This window comes from Protobothrops mucrosquamatus, unplaced genomic scaffold, assembly GCF_001527695.2.
Source record: "Protobothrops mucrosquamatus isolate PMUCROS unplaced genomic scaffold, P.Mucros_1.0 scaffold_281, whole genome shotgun sequence".
NCBI lineage: Eukaryota > Metazoa > Chordata > Lepidosauria > Squamata > Viperidae > Protobothrops > Protobothrops mucrosquamatus.
In genome coordinates, this window is record NW_015386357.1 from 324,123 (window position 1) to 346,248 (window position 22,126).

At 34.0% G+C, this 22,126-nt stretch overlaps 1 protein-coding gene across 1 annotated transcript in view; it reads left to right on the top strand.

Moving 5' to 3' along the window:
• The window catches only part of RSRC1 (arginine and serine rich coiled-coil 1), a 151,392-nt gene extending 135,189 nt beyond the window's left edge, over nt 1-16,203 (top strand). The window contains exons 7-9 of the mRNA XM_015831818.1: nt 13,918-14,063; nt 14,832-14,978; nt 15,872-16,203. Coding sequence (XP_015687304.1) covers nt 13,918-14,063; nt 14,832-14,978; nt 15,872-15,964 — 386 coding nt within the window. The 3' untranslated portion in view covers nt 15,965-16,203. The remainder of the gene's footprint in view (nt 1-13,917; nt 14,064-14,831; nt 14,979-15,871) is intronic.
• Nucleotides 16,204-22,126: the final 5,923 nt, after the last annotated feature.

Below are 22,126 nucleotides of genomic sequence, written 5' to 3' on the forward strand. Positions count from 1 at the left end.
CACTGCAATAATGCCTAGACTTAAATTGTTTAAGTGTCAGTTGAGAGCTGCTATAAAAGAATACAAAATCATTCATCTAGATTTCAGCTTTAAATACTCCTCCTATCAATCTTGCCTCCTATAAAGTCAAGACCAGAATGGAAAATCTTTAGACTTTGTAAACTACATTGATTTTTCTTCAATGGTATGAAGTGCTAAATCTCCAAGTGGAAAAGAAGCACCTTATGGCATGAGTAAGTTTGTTTTAATGTCAGGAAATTACATCATCCATAATTACTAAAATTAATTTCAGGAAATCATAAATACTTCTTTTCAATCAATCATTCATGCATTTTATATATCACTTACCAGAACAATAATGCTACTTCACTAAAGGTAGAAATGTGCCTCAGACCAGGAGATATTCTGTTATGGACTAATACTTACTAAGCCTTTCTATATCACTTATTACTAAAATTATATTTTAGAAAAACATATCCCAGAATAGTTCTGCACAAAAATTTACAAGAAAACTTGTAATCAACCTACTATAAAAATGTAGTTGAACAATTCAAATTTGTTGTAATATCAAAAATAATTTTGACTATACAATATTTAAAACGTGGTTCATTCAGTATAATGTAGATAAGCAACTATCACTGCTTAGATAGTGAATAAGACTAGGCCTAGTCGTTTGGATTGGAGACCCATTAGAATACCAAGGCTGTTAGATAGACCTGGATGCAGAGAAATATGCTATAAGAAAGCAATGACAAAACACTTCTGAATTGATATCAAGAAAACTATAGGACATGTCTCTTCTAGTCATCAGAAGTGAGCATAATTTGAAGATGACTTAATCTTTTTATATATATATATATACCTCTTTTCTCAGATTACCTTCTAAAACATAGTTGTTTGTGAGGTACATGTCAGTGTAAAAAAAAAAATCTCTTGCATAATGCATAAAATGTTGATGGGACTTTGATGGGCAATTAATTTCATCAATTGAGTACCACCAATGAAAAATACCTCACTAATATAGTGGTGGCAATCTGACAAACTATTATTCAGGTGTTCTTATGGTAACTGGGTTTCATGTTGCTATGAAGAACTTTAAAACTATCTCCTTGACTTGTATGTGGAAATATATTGGCAATTGGTATAGATCTCTTAAAACTGGCAAGTTATCTTCCCCCCTAGTCACCTAATTAAAATTTTGAGTGCTACATTTCTGAATAGTCTTCCAGGACAGTTTTACATGACATGTTACAATAATCAAACCATAACGTTATTGTATAAGGAATGCTCAACTATCTCTGTAGAGGAGTAAATGCAATTTGTTTGCTAAATTAGAAATGCTCTCTCCCCCAACCCTTGTACCTCAGATAACATAATTAGACAAAGAAGCACTCCCAATCTAAGACTCTGATCTTTGAGGAGTATTGCTACTTCTTCAAAGCCATTTAATTCTCCTTTCTCCACTGAAGAACTACCTTATCACCAATGCGTTACCTAGTGAGGTAGCCTCTGCCCTGTACTAATGAATTTGAGTTTTGTTTCCTAACTCAAGAACTTTATACTTGTCTCTCTTAAATTTAATTATGTAACTTTCAGACCTTTTCACAAAATTATCAAGATGGTTTTTATTTTTTATTTCTGTCTGCACTAGCTATCCTAACCGATTTTGCATCAGCTACAAACCAGTTTGACTTTTCATCCAAAGCCCTGATAAAAAGAACTGATCCTTGCACAAACCTAGAATAACTCTCTTTAAATTGATGAGGAAGCATTGATGAACGTTCATTATGATTTTTGAGCCAACTATGTATCCACTTAATTATCATGACATCCATCTCCTGCTTAACTACAGTAGTTTGCTACTCAGAGTGTCATGGGGTACTTTGTTAGATGTTTGCTGAATTTCGAGCTATATTATGCCTGCAACATTACAACAATCTGTTAGGGAAGATATGTGACAAAAAAAATGAAATAAGATTTTAGTGCAGTTTTTCAGATAAAGCAATTATATATGATAGAAGAGAATGTTATTAAGTACCGATACCTATGCTTCTTGGTAGATACCTATCATATCCACTGAATATACCTTGTTATTCTGATTATTTAATTATTAGTTAATTTTGATGCTTTTTATTTCAGTGGTTTATTATTTAATCAAAATATTTTGGAAAAAATATAGCTAATTAAAAATAGAGCTTTCTTCTTTTTTCAGCACAGATAATAAATATAGGATATAAGTTAAGAGTGTATAAACTATGCCTATAAAAGCTATTCATTTTACTTGCACTGGGCATGTATATAGCAAAAGGAACATCTGTGTGTGTGTGTGTGTGCTCACGTGCTCATGCAGCGTTTGTAAAGAGGGAGAGAGAGAGAGAGACTGTGAGTCAGGAGTGGTTTGAGTGTTAGCCATTTATCCATTTTGATTTAGCCATGAAGATGGCAGAGTTTGCAGCAGTAACTTCCATTTGTAAAGTGAATTGAGGACTCTGACTTTTATATTAATTATTTCCTGCAATTTTATAAGATAAAGGTCATTGTTGAAAATGAAGTAATCTTTTATTTTCACCAGAATCATTTTCCTGTTGCCTAGAAAGGGCACATTTCTTGGAAAATTCCAAATGAAGGTTTAAAGAGTTTCCATCTTTCAAATGCAGCATTCATTTATATTGAATAACTTTTAATCAGATAGCGATGCTTGCTTAAAGAATTCATGTTATTTTATGTGCAGCAATTAGAAATGTCTTTATTTGATGCATACAATTTCTAAACTGCTGCCTATTTAAGGTCATCTAACATTATGCTCAAAAAAAAGGAATATTGACAAGTCTTAATTTTATATATGGTCAGTTATACTGCAGTGCTTAGTTAAATGTCTTACTCAAAACAGACATGAGACTCAATTTACCTATAGTCATGTCCTTATTTGTTCTACCTGATATTTTCACTCCCATGTATTTTTGGAATAGTTTTTTTTTTTTATTAAAAATGATGTTCCTTTATAATAGGGTGCCAGTTTTAGTAAGGTTAGGTGTCATTTTATTTTACACTGAATAGTTAAAGTTCACATTGTTTCCTAATTTAATTGACTGAGAGCAAGATAATATGATACAGCAGAGTTCTAGTGTATGAGGTCATGGCCCAGATAGCCATAATATCTTAGAGTGCTGTACCTAATATTAAGAAAATATATTTAAATGCCCTTAAGTTCATTAGGTATTGCCAAAGGTCACACTTTATGTTCAGTTAGTTTTATTAAAGTTCATTGTTATGACAGTGACCTGAACTCTAACTATGTGGCCTTTATCATATTAGAGTGTATATACTGAAAAAACTCCATTTGAATTTTGATTCTGCATGATTTAGTTATTGCTTTATTAATGAGAATTAATTGTAAACACTATTGTAAATACTAATAACTAAAATGCCTTCATTTTGAATAAAGTAAGATTGCATTTTGAATAACAAAACATTCAGCAGAATGTTTTGTAAGAAAGGGTATAAATTAGATGTACATAAAATTCCTTATATAAACTGTAGGATTTATGTATTCTGTATATATATATATATATATATATATATATTCAATTAATTATTTGCAAAGGTTCAAGCTGTACCTAAGCATCTCCAACTATATATGTACTTCATGATCCTGGAGAGTAAATGTTGTTTTATTAGCCTGACATAACTACCTGGTGTTGAATTTCCAAACAATAGAGAATTGGTAACATCTGGTATATACATTATTGTTATGTATATCTTTTACCATGATTTTATAACAGAAATTAATATGATACAAGAGATTTAACAATATATTTATATCATAGAAGTAACATAACAAAAAACAAGTATAATTTACTCAGTTTCATTGTAAAAATCATTGATTTTTTAAAATTAGTATTTACACTATTATTACTCTTCTTAAGTGATCATTTTTATAGCTTAGATGATTTAAACAATGTCAAAGTTTATTCTTTTCCATTTCTTTCTTTTTTTTGTATTGTATGATCTTTTCTTACATGGAGAAGTATAGATAAAATTATCAGCCAGTAATAATTAAGACTAAAACTATATGTAGCTATTGCAAAAGCTGATAAAGTAAAGCCAAATAGTTTAATTTTAAATTAAATTTAAGAAAATACTAGAAAGAGCTTATAGCAGGGTATTTTTGTTTCATCATGTACCTCCTAATAACATAATATTTGTCTTCAGTACAGATTTAAATTTTAATCATCAAAACTATTCATTCATTCAGTTTTCAAATAACGTTTCCAAAGCAAACTTTAAAAATATATACAGTTCAAACCAGCATAAAACAGCCAATTGCACAAAAACTATAGTATAAAACATGTAGAAGAATAAAATAAATGAAAAATCCAGCAACTTAAAAACAGCCTCAGCATCACTTTTATCTAGAAGCAAATCAAAATAGACAAATGCTACGATGCATTTAAAAATTTAACAGGGATAATATTAAATATTATCTTGGAATTTAATGTGGCTACTGCCAAGTAAACCCAAATAGTGGGTCTATACCAGGGGTGTCAAACTGCCGGCCCGCGGGCCGGACGCATCATGTGGAAGCCGCGCCCACCCCATTGCCGGCAATGGCAAAACCAGCCTGATATGTTGTGCGACGTCACGTGACGTTTCGAGTTTGACGTGCCTGGTCTACACCCAAGAGATCCTACTTTTTCATGCTCTTTCAAGTATTATTAGCTTTGAGCTTGTTCAGACGAGACTCCTTAAAACAAGGACTACTGTATGTTTTATTGAGATATTGTGGGCTATGTTAACAGTATGTTGTAAATCTGATTGTGTTTTTCTTTCCTTCCCTCTTATATCTCAGGAGGTTAGGAAGGAGTCAGCCTGAGTGTCTTCCTAATATTCCCTCTGTTCCCAGAGCTTAAGGCATGTTTCTGCACTTTATGTTTTTGTAACATTTCTGGTTATTTTCCCCAAGGTATTTCCACGAACCTACACATAGTCCCTGGTCAAATACATTCGATTTGTCATCAGCTTCCTGACCAAGTAGGGTTTTAAAGGACAATGTAGGACAACAGCAGATTGTTCATCATTATGGCTGATTAGTGTCCACTTGTCTATGGCACTGTCTCATGTTCTGTAACCTGAACATGAGTAACTAAATCATATCTAAACAGTACCATAGTTGGGATTCTTGGATCACATGAAGAAAGATATTCCTGTTTGTGTAATAATAATGTGAAACTGAAGTTCATTTTTAATAGAATAAATAATACCAGAATGGCAGTTTATTACAAAATCTCTGCTATTTCATAAATGCCGTTTTCAGTTTAGCAGTTATAAAAATGAGATGTGTCTTTAATATTGGGCCCTATTGATCAGAAAAGGTCAAGGGCATGCAGTATATTGCTTGTATCTCCCATTATTAAATAGAACCCACTTACCAATTTAACCATTGTTCTTTTGCAGTGTATTTTAGAGAATGAATAGTTTTATTACATTTACACACTAGTAGAATTTAATACAATCTAATGCAAAAATGCTACTACAGCACAAGAAGACATAGTAAAGATAGAATCATAAAGGAATCAAAAGAAAATTCTTCATTACTTGTATTGAGGATAAAAATTAGTTAAAAATCAAGGGTTCCAGTGGCTCCTTCTGGTACAACTTTTTTTTATTAAAAAATAAATTATTAGTTCTTTGGTTCCCTATATAAATTGAAATATAAAATAACATGAATATCAGATTCTATTGTTTCAATTTCTCAAGGAAAAGGTTATTAATTACATACTGTTAACAAAGTAAAGGATAGCAGTGCATTGGAAACAGCTTTTGTGAATATAGCTGTTATTGCAAATGAGAAATTTAATGTGTATTGATTCAAATGACAAAATTGCACATACTTTTTGAATCAAGGTTTATGATTATATACTTTTCAAAAATTTGATTGTCAGGTTATTTACTACCTAATATAGCATGCAGTCTAACTGTAAGCCTAATATTAAGGTTTCTGTTGAATAAATCTTATGGTAATCATACTGAGAAGGAAAAAATCATTTTTCTATCAAGAAAGAATTTAGAAAAATACATATATGTGACTCATTCTTAAAAGCTTTCCTAGACTGTATGTACTTAAATAAGTAACTTTTATAAGTAACTTTTATTCCTGCCTGTTTTTCCTTCTATTTGATGCTGTCTGGCTGCAAATGACTCTAGGCTTAAATTCATCTTTCGCATTTAAATGAATAATATACACAATTTATTTCCAGCAATATTCTTTGGGTGTTCTTTGTTTTTTATTTATATAATTTTATTATTTATTTTATTTATTAAATTTATATGGCACCCATCTCCCCAACAAGGTGACTCTGGGAGGCTTATAAAGAGTAAGCCATTATTTTTAAAAAAAAAAAATTATAATAATTCATTTCTCAGATAAGCCTTTGTAATTTCCTAGAAGGTGATTATTTTTAATAAAATAAAGATAAAGGTCTGGATACTAAGGAGTTTGGCTCATAGAATAGAGCTTCTTCCTATTTACATTTCCAGGCACCATTTCCTCAGGTTTTAAATAAGCCAGTAAATTTTTTTTTAAAACCTACATATATCTGTGATTATTTCCTTAACAGATACATGTGTGGATACTACATGCTACAGTCTATCATAGCTCTATATTGGATTTGAGTTTCTGAGAGTAAGGCTTTAAACTTTCATTTATTTACATCATTTGGTCTATTGGGATTTTTTATGTCAAAAGTGTTAGTTTTGGGGTATTAGTTATACAAATATCAGTGTACAGATTTAGTCTGTTAGCTATCAATTGGATTCAGAAAATCAATAATCTTAATAGTTCCTTATTACATAGTTGATGCATTTGCAATAGTGAGTTGAGTTATTGTCTGTGAATAATCAATTCAGTTTTAAAAAAAATCCTATTAGCTGATCTCTGCCAGAAACTGTTTTCTATAAATTCAGCACTGTACTGGGCAAGTGCAACATATGTAACATATTTGAAAGTTAAATAGGTACTCCAAACTCATTGTAAAATAGACTGTCTTTATTAAAAGGCCATCCTAGAGCGAATATGCTTATCACTGAAAATAGCAGATATTTTTTTTTGACAAAGGATCTTTTCTGCATGGGATGTGGACTCAATTGCAAGGTTAAAATTAAAATAACATGGTACTCTGAAATATATTTAGCAGAATAACAAAGTTGGAATGGACTTGGAGTCCTCTAGCCTAATCCACTGCACAAGCAGAAGACCCTATATCATATCAGACAAATGGTTGTCCAATCTCTTCTTAAAAACCTCCACAACTTCTGAAAACAAGCATTTCCACTGATTAATTGTTCTAACTGTCAGGAAATTTCTCCTTATTTCTAGGTTGGTTCTCTACTTGATTAGTTTCCATTCATTGCTTATTTGTCTTTTGGGATAGCAGTTAGCTAACTTTCTAGTATATATAAATAGTCAATAATTTATAACCACAATTGGGGCTAGTATCTCATTCATTGAGTGAAGCGGTAGTTAAACAAGACATCATGTGACTGGCCACATGACTGTTTGGTTCAACAACTGCAATCCTGGCACTCCCAATTGCAGTCATTAAGCAATTGTACAGGTTGTTAAACAGAGTCCCAGGAAAGAAGCACAGTGAGGTGGAGGAAATCCAGGGAGGCTCTGCTCAGGAGCTGAAAATCCTCCCTGCTGAAATCCAAACAGGATTTTCAACTTCTGAGTATAGAAACATTCACCCCACATTCCCTACCTTATCTGGCTGAATCTCTGCTCTTTGCTGTCAAAGAAATTCATCTCCCTTCCATGCATGGAAGGGAACTCATTTGGCAGGGTGCAGGAGCAGAGCGGAAATTTTCAGTATTTTAGCTTTGTTTCTGCACCCTGCCAAAGGAGTTCAGCTCCTCTTGGGAGACAGCTCTTTCAGCCAGCCTCCAGAGATGAGAGGGAGTCCTGTAGGTAGGTGGCAATAGTTTGCAACTTTCACTGCTGGCATCCTCATGGGGAAGCTGGTGAAGATTGCAAATGGTGACCACATGATCATGGGATGTTTGATAATTTGTTGTAAGTGTGAAGAGGTTGCAGACCCCAATCTTGTGACGGCAACATTTGTGGAGGTGCAACATTTTGCAATGTCTAGAAATGCATTCTGGGCCGTACATTACCCTTTCCAAGGCTGTCATAATTCTGGACCAAACAAAGGTCGTAAGTCAAGGACTACCCGTAGAAGTTGTATAACTGGCCATCTCTACCATGAATTTTGTGATTATACCTAACTACATAATCTCAGTTTCAAATATGTCTTCTGTACAAAAAAGTTACCCCTACAGTAGACCAGTTGTTGAATTCAACTCCCACATTAATCTTTGAGTAATTTAAATTCTCAAGGTAGTACTTGGATGTCTGTCACCATACTGTTTCTGATTGAGGAAATACATTGGTTCAGTGTACAAGTGATTTGCCAATCTGTAAGTGGCAAACAAAGAACAGGTACAGGGAAACAGAGATGTGGCAGCAATAGAGAGGGAAAAATAGTCCACAACAGCCAAATACCAAAGAGGTTAGTCAGCCAGTCAAGTCAGAGACCAGAGAGCCAAGGAAAAAAGTAGGAAGGATTTTTAAAAGAGATTAGACAGCCATTTGTCTGAAATGGCATAGGCTTGAGCTGAAGGTTGGACTAGAAGACCTCTAAGGTTCCTTCCAACTCTGTTATTCTGTTAAGACCTTAGGTTGGTGAGTTGCTTTCAATAGAGGGACTATCACTGGCAGCTATTCTTAAATAAGCCAGATGCAACTGTGGTTATTATAAGAGTTGGCGAATGTATTTCTCGAGAAGCTGGGCAGATAGCACAGAAACCAATTAAAGCCCTCCAAAACATCTTAAGTAAGCCAAAATACCTACCAGCTCAAGAAAAAAGGTCATCTATTTGCAGGGTACTGACCATAACAGCCACTATGTAGGACAGACATGCAGAGTTGTGTATTTGTAACAGTCTGTTGCTTGTTTCTGAGAGTTTTTTGAGGTATGGTAATGTTATTCTTTTCATAGCTTGCTAAAAATAACTCACACTAATTAACTTCTTACCAAAGTAAGAATCCCATCTCCACAAGGCGAACTGTGTAACAATATTATTCAGATGAGCACCAATGCAGTGCAATAACCCAGAACATCGGAAAAAGGAAACTGTCTTTACAACATCATCCAACAAAATGGATACCTACACAACTTTATCAAAAAGTGCCTGATCATTCAACACCCCCTTCCACAATACCGCCAGTATATCAATGGTAGAATCTGTGTTTATGTGCATGCTATATATGTTATATATAAGCATATCTATGCTAATTGAACTTACTATATAAAGTTTTTATTATATAGATATAAAAGATAGAAGTAGCTAGTAATTGCCTTTAAGAATAGAGCACAAAGCATTACCTTGGATTTTACAAGGCTAGCAAGCAACAAAAGAGCAGTAATTTATGAGCTCAGTGTAAAAGAATAGCATAATTACATTAAAAATTAATGCTAATGAACACTAAAATGGGGAAGGTGGTTATGATGAAAGTTTGTATTCATCTTCTCTGGTTTGAATGATGGCTAGTGGCTTGATTAATGGCTTAATTTCTATCAATTAGTGGGGGGGGAAATCTCCTGCGAGACAAGGGTAAATTGAGCATTGAATTACATATCATGCTTTTGTGTGTTGAGAAAAAAATACAGCTGAGTCTATCTGATATAACCCACAATGGCAATCGTGATGTGCCCCACTAAGTCTGCATTAGCTCTCCTGACAGGCTGGTTGTACATGGTTATGGGGTGTTTGGAGATGGCTGGCAGACAACATTCACTGGCAAGTTCCTGAGAAATCTGCAGCTTTTCTTTCTGTAGAATTTTAATTAGCATCAATGAGAACTCAACAATGGAAACCTAGCAGCAGTGGCAGAGGTTGTAAATTGATCATAGTGCTATGAAACTTTAGGCTTTTGGGAGGGAGAGAAATGCAGCAAATATCCTGCAATTTGAAGGATGTTATGATTCATAATATGGATTCCTACCATATTATGATTTTTGAAGGACTTCTTTATAAAGTTTTATGCTATTATTTAACATGGATAAATGAAAGCATTACATTTATCTAATTTATTTATCTTTATTATTTATACAACTGCCCATCCCACAAACATGTCACTCTGGGACGTGTACAACAAATCTAAATAATAACTAAAGTCATAACATTATATAAACTGTATTTAAATATAAATTAATAAATTAGTTAACTATTTTTCCAATAAAAGAAAATGGAGAAATTTATGCTCCAGAGCAATTAGTGTGTCAATGACTTAATCAAATTTTAATCCAAGATATGCCAGTGAGAGTTCTATAAAATAGAAGTTCAAAAAGCTTTGGCTGAGTTCATTCTGTCTTTGTACTTCAACTGCTCCTTCTATAAATAAACTACTATAAGGGAAGAGTTGCCATGTCAAAGCTCATCCTGATGTCAGCACTAACTGGGTCAATTCTTTATCTAAATCTAGGTTTGTTAGGGTGTGTAGAAGTGGGTTTGTGCTGGGTTGAGAATGTGTCCCCCTTTTCAATTTTCAGTGAGAGTGAAATGATTTATACAACCACTTCGAATGTCCTAGTTTTGGTTTGCTCTATAGGTGTTTCCCGAAAGGCAATAGGAGATCAAGAAAGTGATTTATCTTTCTCATGTTTACTCCAAAGTCTGTAAATTTTATCTTTGGCCAAATGCTCCAAGTAGCTTTTTCATGCTCGTACCACATTCCCCGGTTTTCTTCTACATCATTTTGTGACCTTGAATAAGCTTGTAGTTTGAATAAAGTTAACAAATGCAGTGACTCCTTTATTTTCAAGAGAAATGCAGAAGAGTGAGTCCTGAGAGAATGCAGTACTTAAAATTGAGGGGTCCTTGGTGCTCTCTGAGCTTGGCTGTTTTCTTGCAGATGTTTCATTACCCAAACTAGGTAACATCATCAGTGCTACCTAGTTTGGGTAATGAAATGTTTACAAGAAAACAACCACGTTTAGAGAGCAAGGACCTGTCATTTCAACCCTGAGCTATAAATGTTCTCCTTTATTGGTACTTAAAATTGAAAGAAAATGTGTAATACATGTAACTAATACTTCAAATGCTATGATTGCAAAAACAATATAATGGAACTATGTATTCTTTATATCTGAAAGGCTTCAGTATAAAAGAGTGCTAACAAATTTATTTGAGCCTGCCTTATGTCAAAAATTATTTCCCTTTCAGTATATAGTAACTGCTTGTATATTATAGATCCAGTTCCCATTCAGCCTAAACTGCAGATTTTCTTAATCAATATAATAGAATAAGGTCTAAATCATACAGTAAATCACTTCTGTTATATATATCAGTTCTTTTTCTTTATGTGCTTCAGCTGTATCATCAGGATCATATGCATATCTTTATATGTTACGCTTGTTGTAATCCTTAAGGCATTAACTATTAATGCCATTTCATTAATAAACCCATGGTAACAGCATGTTCTGGTATAGAATTTTGTGTAATATCAGCTAAATAAGAGTGTTTCATAAAATGCACATTTCTTAGTTCTGCATTACATATAGAATATCTGGTTTTTTAAAACATATCCTTATACTTCTTATATTTTTATTATTTTTCAACTTCCCTGACAGTTTGAAATTAATGTAATTACTAATTCCTGCCAAGTAGCCATTAAACAGCTGAAAACCATGCCCATTAAACATTGTTATGACTTTTAGGTTTATGAAAACAAATCACATGAAGGCAAGTAAGGTGCATTTTTATCTAAAAACAAGAGCCCTTAATCCTGTAGGATGCATCTTTTCATTTGACTGGTTATATAGTGCCATCTGCTGCTTTCAAGAGCTTTCATCTACAGTACAGTAGTGATGACCTACAGATATAAGCCACGCGAATTGAACAGAGTGATTGAAATTAAAGACTCAGATCCAGGCATTACCAAAGTCCTCAGAAAATTATGTTGATCTTTTTTTGTACACTCATATTTTCCTATTTTATCCTATTTAGAAGCAAGAACTGTAATTCTTCTAGAATAAATGATTTATGTATGAAAAAATGGCATCAACACATCAGTCACCAATATAAATAGTTCTATATTTAAAGTCTGCCTAGAGTGAAAGGACTTGCTGTCCAATGAGTTAGTATTGATTTTTTTTTTTCTGTATCCTCTTAGCTTTCTGACTCCATTATTTTTTATTTTAGTATGAAATATATATGCTTTCTACTGACATCTGACAAACACTATATGGAAGTCATTTTATCTACCAATAATGTGTTTGTCAACAATATTGTAGACTAATGGATGCAACTTCCTTCCAGTCTGTTTTTATGCAGTTAATATTGTTGAAGTAATTCAGGAAAACATTCTGTTATTCTATTTCCCTTGAGGAACATGTCCCCAGATTATGATTGTCACTTGCATTAGAGTACTTCAAATATCTGAGTCATGCCTTTATCTATTTATGGATTCCTATATTGTATTTATATTGTAAAATGTTGATAATATTTGACAGAGTGCATATGGACTGTATCATTTCTTCCTACACCAATTGTGATAGGTTCATGGGTATCAGAAAATCAACATGCATGAATATACTTGAGAAAGAGTATTTGCATATGTATGCTTTATTTTAGTATAACTGTGATATGCAAACATACTTAAAAAGAAAGGCCAGCATATTATCTAAACGGCACTGATGGAAATATTGAACACTGAAGAAGATGGATTTTCATTATCTAAGGCTTTCTGTTACAGTTTGTCCAACCTAATGAGGACTCTTTTCCATCGTTTCAGTAAAGACATTATTCAATGGGTATACCTTAACAAATAGTTAGTGACACTAAGCCACTTCTTTTGTGGCTCGCATCATTTAATCACTGTAGTGCCAAATATATTTCAGCTGTAGAATATGACAGCATGGGAAGGGATTTGTTAATATTTCTTCCATTATTTCAGTTAACAAAGTGCAGCTTTAAATATTCTGAAAAATTCAATCTACTTATCAACAAATTAGCATACATTGTTTATATGAATCAATAATGAAATACTCTAGAAGAATTGAGTTGCTTAGCCCCATATCAACCGAACATATTAAGGAGTATTTGGTGTTCTGATACTTTTTAAGAAAAGTGCTTAAGAGATGTCTAGATGATGAATCATAGCTTTAGGCTATGCATTGACCTTTCCTAACTCACCAAGTATCTCACACCCTTGGGTTTCCCTGTCATCTGAAGGAGCTTTCTCTCATAAGATAAGTTCTCTTTGGGTTTTTCATGTTTATCAGACTACATGCTGTAAATGGAATTCCTATAGTATTTAGTATAGAATTGGATTTGCTGGCCTAAATTGTCACTTTCAACACTTTGATTCTATGAATATGTTCTAATGCATCTTTTTGTTGCTCTTAGTATATTTTATCTGCCCTTATTTCATTTCTATCTGTACTGAACATATGTATCTCATGTATTCTAACTCTGGAATTCTTCAGATGTTTCCCAATTGCAAAAATATTGGGGGAACTCATTTTAAAAGTTGCATAGGAATATTAAAATAATATACATGAATACAGTATTAATATGAATACAAAACGTAACAGCATATTCCCTACTTTGGCTTGGAAGATGCATTCCTCTTGCAAATTATTTACTGTTTGTTCGGGGGAGATGGCATTACAACTATAATGAAATTTAACTGGTGGGGTCAGCAGACCACCCTATTCGTGTTTTATGTAAATGGTTGTTTTCTTTGTCACTTACAAATAGAATCTCATTGGTAGCACCATTGCTTATGTTCTACTTTTCTGTTTTCTTAGCAGAAGAAAAACGTTAGGAATATATTACACTATACAATATTTAAAGGGATGGTGAACAATATTGACATTGTACCTTTTTCCACAGATCAAACCAGTCTTGTTGAGCAAGTAAAACGAGTCAAAGAAATTGAAGCAATTGAAAGTGACTCTTTTATTCCACAGACATTCAGATCGAGCAAAGAAGTCAAAAAGGTAACTTTTCAATATTTTTTTTCTTTGCATAGGATCCTTGTGAATACTGTGGTGGAATCGATATATTAATGCAACTGTCATTGACATTGACTGTTTATACCAATATTACTAGTAGTAATCCTAATCCCTGGCCATTTTAAGTTGAGTACAGATTTCACTAATTACCATGACACTGTATTTAAATGTGAGAAATGTACTTTATATATTCAGACAAACACAAGGTTACTTTTGTGTGCAGAAGATTTTCCTTTTCAAGCTGTGCTATATCCCAGAATTTGTCCCCAGTTCAGAGTTATCTCGAGAGTAGAATTTCTTATTAACCAAGTTAAAAGGAAAAAGAAATTCCTGCTCTTTTCTTCACACATTATTTGGTGCAGTTTTTTCAGACACCTTGCAATTCCTTGCTTTCTCACATCCTTTATTGAATTGTTTGGGTAAATTCTAGTACATATAAACATGCATGAGGTACTCCTATATATTTATTTAGTTTTATTTCAATGGTGGTGATCAACGGAATGACAGTTATCGTAGCCAGAACCCCTTCACATCCACTGAACACCTTCAACTATTAATCAATTATATAAAAAAACAATATAAGGCCTTCCTGAGGGACAAGAAGATCAAAGCCACAAAAGGGGAATGGCAACTGATGATTCAGCAGGTTAATTTTTTGAAAGTTCAGCAGGTCTGCTACAAGGCAGAAGTATTCTCAAACGATTCATAGAAGAATTAGTTTGTCTATAAAGATTGTTTTATGAATACATTTAGGTCACAGAATCTGCTGATATCAAAAATGAACCTGGAATTACAGAAGTTACAAACACTGGTGTTGCTATTACTGAAAAAGAAGTAAAGCCTGGAATTATTCCTACTGCTATCAAATACCAGGATGAAAACTCACTTGCCCATCCCAATGTAAGTTTGCTAATTATGGCAGTCTTTGATTAAAATAATTTATAAAGAGTGTAAGAGATAAGGTTATACAATTTGTTTATCCATATGTGTATATGTTTTCTTTTTTAAAAAAATACTCAAGAACTTCTATAAAATCCTGACTAAATTTGTAGCATGAGCAATACTATGAAGTCCAACTGCTAAGTCAGGAGTCTTCAAACTTGGCCCTTTTATAACTTGTAGACTTCAACTCCCAGAATTCCTCAGCCAGGGTTGGACTAGATGACCTCCAAGATCCCATTATTATTATTATTATTATTGTTGTTGTTGTGTTTTAGATATATATAGTATGGATAATAATTGGAAAACAGAAATGTGAAATCCCAAATTTCTTTCACTGGGCAAAGAATTTGATTATTTAGTGCAGCTCAATGGCATTCTATGAATATACAGGGCATTCAGAAAGTATTCAGACCCCCTTCATTTTTGTCAATTTTGTTTTGCTTCAGCCTGATTCTACAGTTGTTGAAATTCATTTTTTTAATTAATTTACGCTCAGTATCCATAACGACAAAGTGAAAACAGAATTTTAGAAATGTCTGTAAATTTATTAAAAAGAAAAATTAACAAAAGTGAAGATGGTCTGAATACTTTCTGAATGCACTGTATATTTTAGTATTGATTTCTGGCATTAAAAATAGGTCCTTGACTTAAAGTCTGGTTCAGAAAACGCCAGAAATTAATAGAAATTGAAATCACTTTGTTATTGCACTGCAATGCATCATACATTCCTTGCTAGTAATGCATTCTAGAGATGAATGTAATAGAGGATGTCAGATATTCACAAATCTTAAGGACTTTATTATCTATTTAACGATGCTGTATATTTATTTTTTTTCTTCTTTTTCTTATAGTTATTTATTGACAAGGCAGAAGCAGAAGAAAGATGGTTCCAAAGGCTGATGTCTCTTCGACAAGAGAGGCTAATGGGCAGTCCTGTGGCTTGAGTGAATTAAATAACAAACATACTTTCATTGTGCGTTCCATTGTAAAAAAAATTCATGACACAATTGAATGAGTATATAAATATTGCGTAGAGTGAGGATGGGGTGAAGGGAAGTATGAGAGGAAGTATATTTCTGGAATCAGCCAACAGATTTATGTCATATTAAAGGTATTATAAAGACTATACCAAACTATTAAGATTGAATCTCCTTCACAATTCATTAAAGTCTATGGAAATTTGCTATTGCTTTACAAAAATTATTTGTAGACATATTTTATGCCATTTATTTTCTTAGTGTATTCCTGTTATGCTTGAGATTCAAACTGCTCTGCATGTTATTTTATATCTGATGGGGCACTTCCGCTTCCCCCCAGGGCAGTTCTTCCCAAGTTCCTCCATATTGGCAGTTATGCGTAAGAGACCTTAGCACTAACAATGTCTGAAGAGAAAGAAACAAAAACATTATCTTTCTACCTAATAATGTTTTTGTGACTGAAAGCTAGAACAACAATGAGGAAGCAGTTGTATGAGAAGTGAGATTCTGATAATATTATTTAATTATACAAATGATGATAGATACTTTTAAAATTAATGTTCAGTGGATATAATATTTAATGTACCTCTAGATATACTTCAGGTAGAATGCAAATGAGGAAGAAAGCTTTATCTGTTGTCATCAGATTTTGTAAAATCAGTATTCAACAGAGGACATACACAAGATTTATAAATAATGAATTATATCCACCAAAATAAAAAAGAGAAAACCTGACTCCTTATCAGAAGATGCTACATGGTTTCATGAAATGCTACACGGACATGGGGGAAAAATGAATATGCTGAAAACACACTTAGTACAGAAAATACGCTGAGGGGGTGAGGACGGGTCCAGACTATGCAGCTTCATCTTTCTAGACAACATCTAAATATTTGACTAAAATGTGTCTTTTTATTTTCCATATATTGGTGAACATAAACATTTTCAAAACATATCATTGCCATGCTCTGTTTCATCACTTCAAACATCTTCTTTCTTACATTAAAGCCGAGTAAAAAGCTACGAGAATAAGAAGAAAATTGGTGAAGCATCAGTGAATCACCTGAATCATAAGTACTCTATTCTTATACATAGATATGTTGTTAAAAAGACTTACAAGAAGAAGACTGCAGAAGGAAAACCAAGACAAAGCTGGTAACCTTCCCCCTCCCAGCCCAAGACTGAAAGGCCCTGAGATGCTAAAGTCCCTGCAACTGTCTGTGATGGGTACATGGCTTTAAAATACCAACCAGCCAGAAAGCTAAGGGGGCTATTGATTTGGGGAGGATATTATAGCCACCTTTCAGCCAAACATGGGGCTAAGAGTGTAGGCCAGTCAAACCTGCCTGTAATAATAAGAAGGTGAAAAAGAGAGAAGGAAGTTTATGAAAACTCAGCGGAACTGAAAATAAGATTCTTTACAAGAATTCCTCATAGAAATAAGCACATTGATAAGTCAGTGTCATAGATGTTCTTCAGTAAGAGTTGGTATTTTTTAAAGAATAAGATCTTCCCTGCAAGAAGTCAAGGGAAAAAAACCCTCATTCTTGGTCTATAGTCCACACACACACACAAAATAAATCCAGATTTTTTTAAAAAATATTAATCATGTATTTTAAAAAAGAAAAATGGAATGACTAAGCAAGCAAAAGGAGAAAATCTAGAATTTTTAAATCAAATGTTTGTATTTTAGTATCTTTTTTCAATAGAATACATAGCATTTTATTTAAAGCAACCCAAGCATTGCTAAGCTCTGAGGAATAGATTATATAATGATGCAGCCTAAACTTGTACACAAAGGTTGCTTTGGCGTTTGAAGTGGCTAATAAGCTGATTAAATCAATAACAATGAATTTGTGAAGCACATGAGCATCTTTCGTTGTTGTATTATTGTCACCAAGTAAGTAGACTTCATTGAATCAGTCTGAAGACTCTTGAAAGAAATTACAGTGCTCTTTAACAGTTTTTAAAATGTTTAATATACTTATTAACCTAATACTTAATATTGTTTTCCCTTAAAAATACTTACATAAGAAATAATGAATGTTGATTAGTATCAGGTTTAAGGAGCAACTGAAAGTCCATGGCAAAAATTTGCTTCATATTTATGTAACTGTATTTTTTTTTCTGAGAACTACATCATAGGCCACTGACCTCTTGACACAATATAATTTGTTGTCATGACTGAAGTACATAAGTATTATTTATTTACTGGTACATTATTGATGATGTCTAATTCATGTGTGATAGATGGAAGGGACTTGCAAATGGAGTGTGTCAAAAACCTGTAGAAATCAATAATGAGTCTAACTGTAGTTAGTTTCATCTTATTTTGAGAAGTTGTCACATTTAGAAAAATGAAAGCAGGACAAAGTTGATGCCACTCAGTTGCATGCAGTTCACAACATTTCTGTAAAAGGTCAAACCTGTTCTGAAAGGACAAACATATATCAATTTTAATACATTGATGGGTTTCAAAGATTAATAAAGAAACTACATATATGAAGTCTACATTTGAATCATACTCTCTTTCTTAATAGGTAAATATGCAAATTGGTAAAACCTTAATTTTCAGAGTAACAATTTGCAAAAAGACAGGCTTACAGCAACCATGACAAGATAACTGTCAATCGTCCCATTTGGCACATCCAAAAAAAGAAACTAGGAACTACTAAGAGTAAAACTCTATTGAAAGATACATTTAGGCGCAGCAGAAACAAAGTCAGTTCTGAGGTTTTCCCGCAAAAACTCACATAGGTAAAGCCCCCTTTTCACGCTTGGGCCGCCCACAGTTCATTGTCCACCAATTACATTCAATATTTTTGTTGTGGGAAAACATTCTGCGCTGGTAGCTCTGAGAACTTGGCCTTGGTGAGTATCTCCTCTCGGCAGCAGAAGGCTCTCATGCATTCCTTAGCCTCCCCCCCCCTCCTAGGAATTTACCAACCTCCGCCCTCCCGTTTCTGTTTGGCAAGCTGGAAGTTGATACAGGCAATGAAGAATGAACAATGAAACTGGAATACAGCTCTCAGAAGACAATGGAATTTTGGGGATTCCTCTAGTTTTCAGTTGTTCATAAATCAATCAATTTTTGTCAAAAGCTTTATGATGTTTTATACTGAGTTTCTTGATATTAGGGGGGGAATAGATTGATATCAACTTCTATTATGGTATAAAAGGATTTTTTGTGATTTTGTCCTCAGATATTAGTAAGACAACATAATTTTTGCATTCTTAATACAGAACTCACAGTCTTCAGAAACCTAGAAAGTAATAAAAGTTCAGTAATATTTTGGTGATGTCATGTGGCGAATTCACTGGAGAAAGCATTATGTTTGGAAGAGTTAGCCATGAGGCTGCCAAAGAAGATGGTGGCTGGATACCATCAAAGCTGACGTCATAACCAGAACATAAAACAACTCGAAGAAGTTGCACAAGATTGGAAGATGTGAAGAGACCTGGCCCATGGAACCAGTCACAACTGAATGGATAACATCAATATCAATGATCTATAACAAGTATAGGTGCAAAATGTTATCTTCTGGTAGCACTTGATTTTCCAGAAAAAATGTTCCAGAGGCTAGACATGTTTTTTTTCACTCTCCCTCTTTGTAACTTTTCTATTATTATGCATATTCTGTAGTTGATTTCCACCTCCTGCTTGATTCTTTTAATGCTTACTAAGGTAATTAACAAAACAAGCTGTTATACATGTCACAATTCCTTGGAAAATCATGAGTATTTACTATATCTTGGGGGAAGAGAGGAACTACTTTCTGTATTGCTTTAAACTGACGTGTGTTGGCACAATCTTACATCCTATGTTGCCTTGCACTAAAAGAAGAGAATATAGAAGATAAAACTTTTTTAGTGATGCAGGCTTCTGATACCATCACATCCACCTATTTACCTGTGTTCTAGCATGCTCCTAACATCATTTAGTATCCCATTCTCAGTGCTAAGGAGTTTGCATCTGAATTGAGAATGTCATTATTTCTTCTTGCAGAATTCTTAACAAAATTTGCATGAGAAACCCTCACAAAGAATGTTAAAGGAATCTTTAAAACAATAGGATTTAACTAGAGGTTTTCACTTACTAAAGGAAAGAAAACAAAAGATGTACGTAAGATAGTGGTTGCGTGTCGTAAATGGAGAATTATTATCATGTTCACACCGAAGTAGAAAAAGACACGGGTAAATTAATTTTTTTTTGCTTTCAACACTGTTAGCAGAATTGTTCATGTTTGATCATTTCACCTCAACTTATCATATGCTTTCCTCTCTGGCCTCTCTCTCTCTCTCTCTCTCTCTCTCTCTCTCTCTCTCTCTCTCTCTCTCTCTCTCTCACACACACACACACACACACACACACACAGGAATATCTCAAGTGGCAGTAGAAAATATTATGAAGAAACAAAATGCATTTAAGACAATTGCTTTTTCAAGAGTATTATGAAACCAAATCATAATACTCTTAAACAATTATCCAGATTAAGTATCCATGTCTAAAATAAGACAATCAACACAATGCATTGTTTGAATATTTCACAAACAAAACACATTTTAAAATACTCTATGCAAGTATTTATCCCTAAAATGCTATAAAATCCTAAAGAGGATTCAAACAATTTTATTTTCAAAGCTAGGAGGTGTGAAGTGAGTAAGGTCTTGCATCTAAATGGATCAAGAATAAGAACCAGAAAGTTACATAGATCTTATATAAAAATGATCAAAGACAATTTGACCATGCTTATGCATACATTAAAAGGAGACATCCCAAGAGAGTGTTGCTTTGCAGCTGATAAGGAAACAAGATATCCACAAAGGGAGACATAGTTATTCTTCATGGTGTGAAGGCATTACTGACACATTATTTGAAATGGAATTTAGTAGCTTTGATATATTAGAGGTGTCAACATTTTAATTGTTATTTTAATAAACTCATCCTGTACTGTGGAAGGAGGGAGACAGATAAGGAAGCACCCATTACACAGCCTTGAATTTATGTGTCTGCTAAGGCATACATTCCATAGGCATTTAACCACCTGGAAATAAATTCACATTTGTAGTATATTTGTAGTTACAATTTCTTGGCATTATGGTATCCTATAAACCAGGGGTGTCAAACTGCCGGCCCATGGGCCGGTTGCGACATGCCGAAACCGTGTCCACCCCAGCTCCAGCAATGGGAAAAAAGTCGCTATAAACAAATGAAACCTATTCCAAGCATCCTAAGCAAGCTCATATATCCAACACAAAAGAGGAATAATTTGTAATACAAGGCAAGGACAATGAAAACCACTGTGTGGGACAAACAGGTAGATAGAACATATCCAAGAACATCAATTGGCAGCTAAAAAGACATGATAAGAACTCTTAAATTTAACATCTTGGCAAGTTCAAACAATTTCACCTGGAAAAGCAGTAGACATTTCAGATTAGGATCCAAAATGTAAGAAGATTCCTACAAGGTTGTCGCTCTGAACACAAGCCATTAACAGACATTGAGATAAGTTTCATCTGTAAACATTCAAAAAAGGGAACGTCCAAAGATCAAATAAATATATATGCAGCCCTAACACATCCTTATCACACTTCTCTTAATCAGGCTCCAAATAAGTAGGAACCAGCACCAGAATCAGTTTGATCTAGTAATTGGATTTCCATGCTAGAAACTAGGAGACTGAGTTCTAGATTTGCACTAGGCATGAAAGCTGGCTGGGTGATCCTAGGCCAGTCACTGTCTCTCAGACCAACCCACCTCGCAGGGTTATTGTGAGGAAAATAGGAAGAGGAAGGTATATTAGGTATACTGCCATCAGTGGGTGAGACGTCGGCGGCAGCTCAGGAGTTCTTGGCTTCCATGACGGCCTTGGACTTGACCCAATTAATTCAGGCCCCCACTCACACGGGTGGACACACGCTGGATTTGATTTTTGTCTCAGGCCAGTGGCAGAGTGATCTGACATTAGGGGAGATAGTTATTGAGCCCTTGTCATGGTCAGATCATTCTCTCCTAAGGATGGACTTCCGGACCGCTCCCCCTCGCCGCAGGGAGACGGAACCGCCTAGATGGTTCCGTCCCAGGCGACTGATGGACCCTGAGAGGTTCCTGATGGAGCTTGGGCC